The sequence below is a fragment of the Pangasianodon hypophthalmus genome, chromosome 29 (assembly GCF_027358585.1).
Source record: "Pangasianodon hypophthalmus isolate fPanHyp1 chromosome 29, fPanHyp1.pri, whole genome shotgun sequence".
In the NCBI taxonomy this organism is placed as follows: domain Eukaryota; kingdom Metazoa; phylum Chordata; class Actinopteri; order Siluriformes; family Pangasiidae; genus Pangasianodon; species Pangasianodon hypophthalmus.
Window position 1 is genome coordinate 10,901,154 of NC_069738.1, and position 13,358 is coordinate 10,914,511.

At 39.9% G+C, this 13,358-nt stretch overlaps 1 protein-coding gene across 1 annotated transcript; it reads right to left on the minus strand.

Moving 5' to 3' along the window:
* Nucleotides 1-1,469: 1,469 nt before the first annotated feature.
* Nucleotides 1,470-6,055, minus strand: cited4a (Cbp/p300-interacting transactivator, with Glu/Asp-rich carboxy-terminal domain, 4a). Its single transcript, XM_026942218.3, has 2 exons — nt 5,896-6,055; nt 1,470-4,588 (listed from the first exon to the last, which is right to left on the minus strand). The coding sequence occupies exon 2, from the start codon at nt 4,571-4,573 to the stop codon at nt 3,872-3,874; it is 702 nt and encodes a 233-aa protein (XP_026798019.3). The 5' UTR covers nt 4,574-4,588; nt 5,896-6,055; the 3' UTR covers nt 1,470-3,871.
* Nucleotides 6,056-13,358: the final 7,303 nt, after the last annotated feature.

Here is a 13,358-nt window from a genome sequence, read left to right on the forward strand (position 1 = left end):
GCTGTACAGGTTCACAGACATCGTTGTTATTATTTCTAGGTTCTCACATTCTACATTATATTGTAACATTTGAGACAATCTGGTCTGTCCTAAAATTCAAACTGAGGCATGAAAGAGTTAATCCTGAAATCCATGAGCAAGTGTTGTCAGCTCCTGGGACTCCCTGTCATTTCCAGATCATCCTTGCTTATAGATTAAGTCTGTTCTGTTTGAGACATAACAAAGTTACTGTCCCGCAGGCAAGACAGCCGAGCTTGATCACTGTATGTGAGTAAGCAGAAGTAAGTCACTGGCTTTGGGAACATCCACTTCTAGATAAAGGGTTTGTTTTTGACAACTACAAGGAATATATGAGAAAAACGACGTAGGGGAAATGTATCACACAAGAGGTTACAAATAAGAATTTGTTGCAAGGATATAAATCTAACAAAATATCGACTAGATGGCTTTTTGTCTAGAGTTAAGCTCATTGCACATGGGATAAATATACTTGGGGACAAGACAGATATATTATTGTATTTAAAAATAATTAATGGTTCCTTTCAATGTTTTTTTTTTTTTATAAGTAATTACAACTTATAGTTTTATTTGTAATATTACACATACACACCAACCTTTGGGCATGTGTACTGTAGATTACCAGGCCAAAAGTTTGCAACATTAACATTACAAAAATAAATATGAAAATTGTATGAAGAGACAACTAACAGAAATGTGTTCATTAAATGTCTGCATTAATACTGTATATTTATTTTGTTTTCTCTAGATATATCATTGCTACTGTTATACCGAGGGCTTGTTTCTTTTTACGTGACCCCATTTTGTGAGTCCAGGTTGCGCTGAATGATGATGTAAGCAGAATGTAATCATTTACTTGAAACACACGTCACAGATCTTCACTGTATAATCTAACACGGAGAACAACATTATTGCACACAGAATCTTGGGATCATCTTGTACAGTCTGACAAGTAATGATGTTAAAAGACTAATAAAATCACACAGTCTAAAAGCAGCTTTATTCAGTTAATCACGCGTGAGAACGCCTGGAGTTGCAACAAACGAGGCTAAAAAGAGAAGTTTGAGGTCGTCCGTTACTGGGTAAAAGAGTACATTCATACAGATATTCTCCCTGCTGACACAATTTAACAAAGCGGTGTTCATTTAAATCCCACGAAGGTGTGTTTAATTAGTTTGTAAATAATTAAAAACTTGCCTGTAAAGGCTTTTCTCATATTTCCAAATAGAATATTTTGAGCAAACAGTCCTCCAACATTGCCAATGTCACTTAAAAGGGTTATGGAGCTCTTAATTCCTCAAAAGGTTCCTAAACAAAAATATAATTACATTTTTGAAACCCTAATCATTGCTTTCATACTTTAATCATTCTTCCAAAATTTCACCCAGTAGTGTAAATGTAAGAAGTGTCTGTAAGAAGAGTGTACAGAACTGCCATTAGACTCATGTCACTTCATTAAATAAATATTTTATTATCAGTGAAAATAAATACATTTTCTTAAGATAGAATCAACGACATTTTAAAAAGCATTTCAGGGAGTGAGGTTATGGAGAGAAACCAATTAAAACAAAGCCAAATAAATCAAGCCAGGGGTCCATGTACAATGTCACTCATATAACATATACTCATAGGTCTGGAGTAAGCCTGCAGTCTAGACAGATATAAGGGAAGGTGAAGTCACCTGAATGATTAAGGAACACAAAGTGATTGTGGCTGAACACTTGGATGTACAGTATGTAGCGCAGACCTACAAAACTTCCCTTAACAAAATAAATTTGGCCAAGTCCCTTTTTAATACAAATATTGCTCACCAATGGCGCAGCTTCACTAGTGTGCTACAGTATAGGAATTCAACAGCGGCCATAATGGACATTAAACATAAGTGAGTCCTTAATTCATCAATTTTATCAGTTTTGACCTTGAATAATGTTCAGTAATGTATGAAAAACAGGATATGGTCCAATACATATTTTGGCCTTGTGTATCACTGGGTTCCCAGTTTTGTTATCCCAGGCTAGAATGTGGCTCAGGCATATTCCCATGAGCTGGGTGGGTTAAGAAGGGAGTGGAGCACAGTTTCAGTGGAAAAGAACTACTTTCGACATTAACAAGCTTTGTTATTCCTATACAAAGCTCAGCTGAGATAAGCAAATACCATAACCTCACCACGGGGGAAAAACTGCATTGTTCAATATAAGTTACTAACAAAGCAATAATGTAGAAATTAATTAATTATTTCCATTTTGTAATTATGAAGCCATTGGAGGGACTGGGTACACTGACCTCAATTAAGATGAAGCGTGCGTGTATGTGTGTGTGTGTGTGTGTGTGTGTGTGTTAAATCAGTGGTGAACCTGCAACGTAAGCTTATATACTGAGAGACATGGTAGAGTGCTACCATGAGGGCATGAAAACCAGTAATGAGGACAACAATGCATGTGGTGAATGTCTCAAACAATAATTCAACATACAGGAAAATTTAAACAGGTGGCAAAAAAACAATGTATTGCCGTAGAATATAATGCTGTCCTTATCTACTTAGCGGCTTGCTACAAGATATCACTGAGCAATATGTGGCTTAAGGGACATTACACAGTGGCACTGTATTGTCAAACTCAAGTTATTCACAGTATAGTGACATTCTAAAGACATCTACTGACCATATATGAGCACTACGTACATTTCGGATAGAGAAGTTGACGTCAAAAGTAAATGACGTTACCTCTCAGACATTGTGGAACTGTTATGCGCAAACGTTTCTAGTTCCACTTTTCCTAGTGAGTGAAGCCCCCATATTTTCCACTTAAGCAAAACTATTGGAATTGGTATTTTTGTGTTTTTTTTTATTTATTTTTTTTGAGAAAGTAATGCTGCTTGTTTAAGGCAGTCCTGGAGCTGTGACAAACCAGCAGGGAGCAGGCTCAGCAGTTAGCGACAGAAGCTAATAAGACATTCCAGTGCTTTCCAAGCTGTTTCTCGCTATCTCTATAAGCATAAAGAGACAGCCTACAGTGAACGGTTGACACTTTAGTGCCAGCCAGTTGATTTGGTTTAATTCAGTTGAAGTAGTAGAAACATTATGAGCATTCAAACTATGTCAACTGTGACAAATGTGACGCTTATGCTAACGGCGGTCATCTTGATGAATTCAACAGATCTGAGAGAAAATGAACAGTGTAGCACTGTGCAAAACGACATGTACTCAGCTCCAGCATGTCACCAATCCTAGGCTCTTAAACGTTAGCTTTAGAGCAATGAAGGAATAGTCGGAGTCGGTGTTGAAGTACCAGCCTTCAATACACAAAAATACTCACTCAAACTGTTCTTCTCATAACAAGCCTCTGGGAGCTTGTCTGATATAAAGCAGAATTGTCATATGATCTCAATAAATGTCCAGTTTTTGGTGACTATTATAAATATATTTCTAAATGCCAATGATGCCCCAGGGAGGCATGGCAGGATATATGCATTGTTCTAATCAGGGCTGATAAAGTGAAGTCATATTCAACCCTGGTCCGACTGAGCTACATCGTCACCCCAGGGGACTGATAGAAAAAGTTGGCTGCTACCTCACAAAAACACACTTACAAAAGGTCAATCACAGAGTTCAGCCCTTAAACGAGCAGTGATAATTCAGAGAGAACTCCCTTCTTTCTTCTCATTTGCCAACAAATAGGTCAGGCCAGAGTGTACTACGGTGTGTGTATATATAGCATAACTTTACAGACAAAGTCATTTTCGCTTCAGACCAGTAAAACTGGCTTCCCTTGCAAAAAGTCCTCAGAATTATACAAGCAACCTACTCATCACTGACTGGAACAGATATGAAGTGAAACCACTTCTAATTGTCTGCTCAGCAGCTGACAGTGCTAGGCTGCTGCTTGCACACAAAGTCTGAGAAGAAGTCAAACTCGTTCTGACCCAGTGAGAGTTCGGGCAGCTCTTGCACCCTGTCCAAGCCCAGTTCTAGCACAAGAGATGTGAGGACTTCCTCGTCAATCAAGTCCGTATCCATGACGTTGAGGCCCAACGTTGCCCCACCCATTCCCATCTGCATGCCTGCCAGATGGTTTGGAGCCATCCTGTACGGACCACCGGGTCCCATGTGGTGTCCATTGCCAGGGCCGAGAGGATGCCCGTGGTACTGGGTGTTGAGTTTCTGCAGGTGCATGCTGGCCATAAGCTGCTGAGATGTGCTTAGACCTCCTCCACTCATATACTGCTGCTGATGCTGCTGCGGTGGCTGGCTCTGTGGATGCATGTGATGTTGAGCTTGAGGGTGCTGTGGCCCTGGCTGCTGGTTCGCTCCTCCGTACATCATGTTACCCGTTTGCATCTGGTGGTGATGCCCATTCCCCATCTGTCCGTTCATCATGGGCCCCATGCCGGCCCGCTGCCTCATTGCTGCCTCCAAGGAAGCTTGTGGCCCTCTGTTGTAGTGCATCAGCTGGCCGTTCGGGAGGGTACGCATGCCTGGCTGGCCCATATGCTGAGGGTGATTGCTCATGCCCATGCGGAACCCATGACTCATGGGCATCATCATGTGATCAGCCATGGTTTGGACGTGATGCTGCAGAGACATGACAGGAATGTCAACATATAAGTAAGGAAAAAGAAAAACATGCAAAGATTCCTGACACACCAGCTGAGCGACATGTCATGTTTGGAAAAATCTCTAGTCTTTACTTCTTCAGTCTTGCAAATGGCTTTTCATTTTTTTTTTTTTTTTTTTTTTTTGACACAAGGACTACGGATCAGTCTGTGTGAAAAGTATTTGAACTTGTCACTGAAGTGCAAGGGGCAGAACTGGTTCCTGTTCAACACTTGCCTTTACTTATCCCTTTAAAACCCTTGGTAAATGTGCCACTGGCAGAGACAAAGCCTAGGTGTTTCGAGTATGAGCACTGTGCTGAGAAAACAATGCAGTCGGAGCAGACCTGAGCCTCTGGGAGCATCAAAACAAATATCAGCCAGATCCCTAGACAAAGTGCTCAGCAAACAAAGCCTCATACAGACACCGAACAGAGCTACAGAGCCGAGACTAAATAGGGATTGTGATACAAGTACTCGATTAGACAGGCTCGAATAGAGAATTGAACTTCTTTATTCCCTAGGTGACAAGTTCAGATTAATATAAATATTTGTAAGATCAACCTTTATTGTTGCCATGATGAAAATATATCATGACAAATGCAGGTATTTGAATGAACTATTGGTAAGTAGGATGATCTACAGCATGCTGTTGTTTTTAATTGTCCTTCCTGGAAAATGTTACATGAATCAGTATTTATGCAGAAGCAATGATTACACAATCTATGTTCACTGTGTCAGTGATCTTGGTATAATGCACTGAGATAGGAGATTGCCACTATAGCCTACTTGATGGGGGAAAAAAAGCAGAATTTCTCTTTGTCCTTTCCTCAGAGCTATTGAATCATCTGACTTCTGATCTCACCAGGATCATCGCTTCTTGGTTTAAATGTCTGAAGAACCAGTAGTGCACACCAAAAAGCCTACTCTGTCACTGATCTGTTGGAAAAGTGCATCTGCAGTATGGGTTTTTATAAAAATAAACAAAACAGTTCAAGCAAATATGATTGTTTTTTTTAAGGTGAATCCGAAATACTGAAGTATTTAACGCACTGGAGGATACACTGATCTTCTGACCATGATGCGATTCGTGACCTATGGACATTTTTTTTTTAAACAAAATGCATTTCTTTGCACAACTTTTGATTAGATGGAGCGTCTGCATTAACAGACAGCTGGAATAAATTTGCCTGAATGTGTATCTTATAATGCATTTTATTCTATAAGACGCATGCATTAGCAGGGTTAACCAAGCACGCACACACACACACACACACACACACGTACCAGTGTAATATCTCTCTTCCTTTTCTGAAGAGTGTCCTGGCGTTTTCGTGGTATTCCAGGCACGCGCGCTGCTGCTTCTCTCTGCTCCAGTCCCTGATACGGCAGATCGCTTTCTGGGTCAACTCTGCGATTATATCTCCACAGCGGAACAGCGAGAGGGGAGGGGCGGGGTTCGGAGAGGATGATGGGCGGAGCTACACTCCTCCCCCCCCTCTTCTTGTCCTCTTTCCTTTGTTGTGATTGGTCCTTCCGTTTTAATCATCGCGCTGAGAAAATGATTGGCCTCGGAAGGTTTGGCGAGCGGACGTACGTGGGACGTAAGCACGTACGCGCGTTTCCCCGGAAACTCTTCAGCGCGTGAGAGAGCACACGAGCGCTATGTGCTGGTTTTGTTCCTGTTTTAAGAGGAACAAAACACAATTAGGAATTTGAACTATTATATTTGTTGGGGGAAAATGCTCCGTTTTATTCACAAAACGTTTTTAAAGGGTTTAAATAACTAAATAATGTCCAAAGACAAATGTTTTGGACCAGTGGTTCTCAAAATGGGGTGTGTGTGTGTGTGTGTTTTTTTATGTAGTTGCAGAGGTGTAAACCACAACACCTCATTACCAAAGCTAATTATATTCATTATTAAGTTATAGTTAGTAGCTTATGTTATAGTTAGTAACTTATTAGGATATGGTTAGTAGCTTAAGTTATAGTTAGTAGCTCATTTGACTGATTGGTTTAATCCAAACCTCAATAACTCAATAACAAGAAGGCCTATAAATTATGTCAGCTTGGACCCAATGTGTTCTGTCTTTGGATACATCAGAAATACAAAGCTTTTTAGCTCTAATGAAGAGACTAATTAATTATTATTGTTCACATTTAAATCAATGTGAAATAATGAAATAAATCTGTACTGAGGAAGTCTGTGGAATTTATTTTCAAGATAAAGAGGTGTGAGAAACCCCAGCACTAGGCAAAAGTATCATAGCCTTCATGGTTAAAGTTAGCGTAGCTCTAACTGATCTCAAATAATGTTGTGTTTGATTCCCGTCATTACCTTTTGTCTATGTTCACATTTCAATCAATTATCCTCCTAATGAAATGGATAAGGTTTCAGAGCTGCACCCATCAGGTTCTGGTCAAGCTTCAACCATTTGCCTTGTGTAAGTGGCTTATTTACCATTTGAAAAGGACAAGACTGGAGATTCATATGCTTGTGTGGAGGGAGAAAGCACCCCTGAGATGGAGGCCTGCTGGCACCAAGCATGTGCTAATGACGTTGCGCCAGCCATACTGCTTTCACACAGCACTTAGCCACAGTCCAGGCAATACACACACACACACACACACACACACACTTAGACACATGGGACAATTCTCCTGGCTGTGCCAAATAACTCTGTTTGCTCATACTCCTGAGGAATGTAAAGAACCATCTCTCTCTCTCTCACTCTCTCTCTCACACACACACACACACACTCACTGTCGTGAACTGCTCATTGTGCTGCTCTTTTCTAGGGCAGAATGGAAAGCATGCTTTCTGCTATCAGTATGCAATACAGAAGTCCATATTTCAGCTCCTACAGAATGAAAATATATGGCACAAACACATTTTTTTCTGTGGTTCACCCTGTTACTCATTTTCATGACAAATAATGACAAGCAGTACAAAAGCCTTCTTGAGCCATATTAATATTTTAGATCAGTTTAACTAGATGTAAAAAATATATAATTGAAATATTTGAATATTAGATTGCAGTAGTCGACCATGCAAACCATTAATTGAGGAACTCAACAGACAGCTTTCACAGCTTTTATTCAGAGAACTTTTTGCTGGTGTAGTCAAGAAGTGGTTTATAAAAGCTTGTTTTATTTAGTCAGCAAAACAGATGACACGCTGAAAGACACAGCCAAGCAACAGGAAGAATGATACCAAAAAAAAAAAAATAACAGACAGTAACCACGCAAATAGGTTACACATCAACAACTGACTTATAACCTAAAAATTAGGCAATGACAGTCAACATTGACAAAGTCTTGCAAAAGCTGTTGAAATACAGTATATCTGGCACTGATGGAGTCTCAAGCCATAAACTTTGCTTTAAAATTATTTTTCTAAAAGTATTGCTCAAAGCCAGACTGTGCAGAAATGGTCCTATGTGATGACTTTCATTAAGATATCGTGCAGACTCTAAACAATAGGCTAAAGCAGTTACACACCTAATTCCAGATCAGGAAACTTAGCAATGCCTAGACTGATTAAATTTGCAGAATCAGTACACGTAATCTCTGCTACTTCCTAGTAAACATTGCGTTTAAACAAAACATTGCGTATTCTGTATGTCACAGTTTGGGAGGATAAAAGATGATACCAGAGAAAACCAAGAAAAACTACCTGTTGACCTTTTATAAGCTTTTTTTTTTTTTTGTAGTATTCTTTTTTCCTCAAAGAATCTAGCTAGTAAAATGACTCTAATAATATGAAATATACTTACCAGCCACTTTAAAAGACACATCTGTACTCATTCATGCAATTATCCAATCAGCATCGCATGGCCTTTTTTCAATGTTCAACTGTTCATTTTCAGTAAACCTGTGCCCACTATAGCCTCAGATTCCTGTTTCTGGTCGACAGGAGTGAAACTTGATGTGGCTTTCTGCTATTCCACCTAAGGGCGTAATGTATTGTGCATTCTGCGATGCTTTTCTGCTCACCACGGGTGTACTGAGTAGTTATTTGTGTCACCACAGCATTCCTGTCAGCTTGAACCAGTCTGGCCAATCTCCTCTGACCTCTCTCACAAACAAGGCATTTCCATCTACAAAACTGACACTCGCTGGATGGGATTTGTTTTTTTTTTGCACCATTGTGTGTGAACCCAGGAGATCAGCAGTTTCTGAAATATTTAAACTAGCCTGTCTGGCACCAAAAACATCCCGTGGTCAAAGTCACTGAGTGAGATCACATCCCTATTCTGATGTTTTAACCAGAATTAACTGTTAATATTAACTGAAGCTCTTGACCTGTATGTGCATGATTTTATTCATTGCACTGCTACATGACATTCATGTTTTGTGCTTTTATGTTTAATGATACTATTCTGATTCCATAATAGAGCCTCACTCACCAATATATTTTGATTTGGTGGAGTAATTCACATATAAAGAGTATTAGTATGTGTTATAAGTGTGTTGTTTTACCACTGCTTTCTAATATTGAGATTAAAGTAGCGTAGTGCACCTCTGTCCGTCTTCCCTTTTGTTATAACTTTGCACACTATGTTCAAGTACTCAAATGTAAAGGCAATTTCCCCCCAAATCTCTATGGCACCGTTACTGTGTAGTAAAGTGTGAATGAAGCCCTTTGGGGACCAGGATTAATATAATAACAGGAGATAAAATTAGCCTCCCTTTATTTACCTGCATCCACATCCCTCTATAGGTCAGAGGAATGTTGATAGGCCCATTTAGAACATTGTGAAAATAGCATTGCGAAACTCATCTAACGAAGAATGAACCGATTTAAATACAGTATTGCGGTTTACAGAAACATCAGCCCCACCCTTTGTAGGCACTTCCACATACACCTACATTTACAGACACACTAGCAATCTCCTTAGAACAAAATCTCCTGTACCTCCCTTGTTTAATTAGGACTTCATACTCTCTTGCGTTCCTTCTCTATCTCTTTCTGTCCTCCCACCCCCACACTGCACAACCTTCACACTATCTTCGTTGTATTCATTTCCAGTCAGCGCTTTATGCATTGTCACAACATGGTTAATATAGTTTTGCCAACACAATTACAGGCCAGGACAAATGAAGAGCCAAGCAGAAAATAATTACAGCCAGCTAAAGCCAATCCAAGGCTGGTGCCCATCTTCGCCTTCTTCACGGCAGCTGTACATGGAACAGACTCTAAAATTTAATTGGGGTACGTTATATTTTTCAACTAAAAAAACCAGAACTGTGGCCATGTGGCAGCAGCGCAAATGATTCTCAGCACGTATCAGAGGGCAGTGTTCAAAACGTGATACGTGATAGATGTAAGGTACAATTCCTGTTTCAGACATTTTATAAAGGAAGATCATGCAAATATTTTTACAGCTGTTTGCTTGTGTGTTTAAACTTGTGTTTGGCATGCACACTCTGGAACCTCCTCCAGACCCACCCAACGTGGCCTTGGATGACATAGAGCACAGGAAAATCTACCTACTGTTTCTCACATATAGATTTGAAACGTGTGTACTGACATATAAAGAACATATTATAAAAACCCTTATACACAGTAAATGAGTTTCAGACACCCTAATATTCTGCTAAAACAGTGACATTTGGGTTATTTATAAAACATAATGGAGCCTTCAACTTAAAAACCAAGTTGAGTAATTGGCTGCATGTTTGCCATTGTTTTTTCAATCCAAGGTTACCATTACTTATATGAACATGTGAACCAACTCGTCCATCATTAAGCATTTGGCGAGTGCACCCGAGGCAATATAGGAACATACACAAACACATTCATAGCACTTTTACAAGTTTGACAGGCTGCCTAAGGCTGGAAAAGCCTGTTTAAAAGCTGACAGAAACTAAAGGTGGAAAAAGTGGAAAGTTGTTTATTTTTTTGGTGTTCCTTGCTAAATGAATGATAAATCCTTCATGAATCTGCTGTAAATTTATCCTGAACAGATGTTTCATTTAGCTGCTCCAAACCATCATACGTTTCTGGCAGTAGTGAGGAAACAGTGAATTAGAATGTTTGTTGTCTCTGGCCTGAACCACATAGAAACATACAACTATGCTGTATCTCATTGACATGTCTGCATTGCCAGCTATGTACAAAGAGCTCTCTCTTTCCCCCCTCCCTTTCTTTTGTTTCTCCTCATGTTTATCAGCATTACGGAGGAGTCACCACCTGTTATTGCAGATAACCAGCATGTGCTGTGTGTGTATATGGAGATGCAGGTGTGTACATGTGTGTAAGAGAGAGAAAAGAGACTGAAAGGGGAAACACAAACATCAAAGACTAGTCAGAGAGAGAGAGAGAGAGAGAGAGAGAGAGAGAGAGAGAAACAAACGAGGGGGTGCATAGATTCCTGCATCTCATGTTGTTAAAGCCGTGTTTTGCTTCACTGCTTCCATTTGGCGGTCATTAACCCTCCTCCATAAGGCCAGCCTGAGAACTGGATCCAGCCAGAGCTCTGACCTCACACTTAACAGTAACAATTTTACACCACCATGCCACCACTCTGATCTTATTACGATACTCCTACTGAAGAGCCAAAGTTCATTCACACATGTGTTTGTTACAACAATATTACAATACGTAAAGTCCAAAGGATTATTATACAGTGAAGCAATTTTGCTTCACACTTTCACTTCAAACTCAAGCTCAGGGCATGGAAGAGCACATCAAAGAACAGATGTTGCGGTCCTGAGTATGTATCTGTTGCTTATGATCATATGTGTACATGTGTGCTTGCAAAACCTCAAACCACACCACCCAAACTCACAATCTAACCATATTATTCTGACCTCAAGTAGCATGCTGTACTTATATAAAACTTAACATCAGACTTTTCTCTTGTTTCCAAGCAGCTTCACCCAAGGCTTACACTGCGGGATCCCATTAGCTATTCATAGCGCTCGAGGAATGTGTTTTCCCCACCCCATCGTTTGTTTGCACTCTCTCTTTTTCTCTCTGTAGACTGTCCTTCAGAAGAGCGTTCAAGAGAGCTGGTGTAGGTGGGGGTGGTTTCAAACTCCTTTTTGCAAGATGATAAAGACCTCTCAGTATGCGGTATACTGATCCTAGATCTCTGAGACTTGATTTGTTTACATTGTCTAAGTATCGTGTTACATACAACTTATATCACTTTTGTGGATTTTGATAAAAGGCTACTTGATTGGAAAGGCTACCAATACTCGCCCTCCTATCTCACAATTCAGTTCAAATACATCTCTGATAGTTTATTTGGTGTTATTGGTTTAACTGTTGTCCCTGAACATACTTAACAAGAGATGGAAAAGTGGTACAACATCAACAACAACAACAAATGACAACAGTAGACAGAATTGCCACCTAGCAGCTCCAGGGTCCCTGGTTCGATCCTGAGCTCGGGTTACTCTCTGTGAAGATTAGCATGTTCTCCCAATTTCCATTGGGTTTCCTCAGGGTTCCTTTCACCTCCCAAAAAAAAAAAAACCCATTCCTGTAGATGGATTGGTTATGCTAAATTGCCCCTAGGTGTGAACGTGTGTGTGCATGGTGTCCCATCCAGGCTGTAGTTCCACTTTGCACCCAGTGTCCTTGGAATAGGAATCCACTAAAATCCTGATCACAAAGGTGAACGAGTGAATGAATAATAATCAGCATCAATGAACATTTCATTATTGTTCAGGCTGACCAGGGGCAGTGGGGCTGCCGTGACCTCTTGTTTCTTACTGTCAAATTTTCAAACTTTGAGACAGATGTGTGTATTGGGACTGGGATCCCTGGGACCCTCCAGAAAAAGAAAAAAAAAATCATGTGGTGCAAACAATAGTAACTGCAGAAATGGGCAGGATTGGTTAAACTTTCTGTGAGAGTGGATGGGATTGGTCAGAATTCCTTCAGGAGCAAGTGGGATTAGGATTATAAACAGTTAAACAGTCCAGCACACACATCTACTTTGTAATGCAGTACAATTTATTTACGAAAATGTATAATTTATTCATATAATCTCTATCTATCTATCTATCTATCTATCTACAATAGCCTCAGTTAGAAAGCTAGGAAACTTGAGTCCACTCTGATATACAGTATAGTACAAAGAGACAAAATGTGAGTGCACTTTAACACGTTTATCTCTGGACACTGCTTTGCATGTGCATGCTGTTGTTCAAACACTGGCATTCCTTTTCCTTGCCTATAATGAGATTCGTTAGCACTGCATATGCAAAAGATTTGTTCATGAATCTGTGCTGGCAATTTGTATGAATTGTTTTCTGGCTTTAAGGTGTTTAACCACTTGTGATGACGGTGGGTCTGTGAGGCTGTAGCTCACATGCTCACTGTTGTGTATGGAAGTTTAGTCATTTATCAACTTCTTCTATCCAAACTCTTTCTACTAAGCAATGATCTGTAATCCTAATGGAGTTCTGCTAGGAGTCACCCTATGTGCATTCAATTCAATTCAATTTTATTTGTATAGCGCTTTTAACAATGGATATTGTCACAAAGCAGCTGTACAGATATATATAAATTCAGGATATAAATTTTACATTTATGAATGTGTCCTTATGAATTTATCCCTAAGAGGCGACAGTGGCAAGGAAAAACCCTCTGAGACAATATAAGGAAGAAACCTTGAGAGGAACCAGACTCAAAAGGGAACCCATCCTCATCTGGGTGACACCGGATAGTGCGGTTATAAATAATTCCCTTCTATAACCGTGTACTACATGGAAAAAGGTGCAATTGTGTAACC

Excerpts from the sequence above, each read along its gene's own strand:
- cited4a (XM_026942218.3), bottom strand. The coding sequence starts at position 4,573 with ATGGCTGATCACATGATGATGCCCATGAGTCATGGGTTCCGCATGGGC.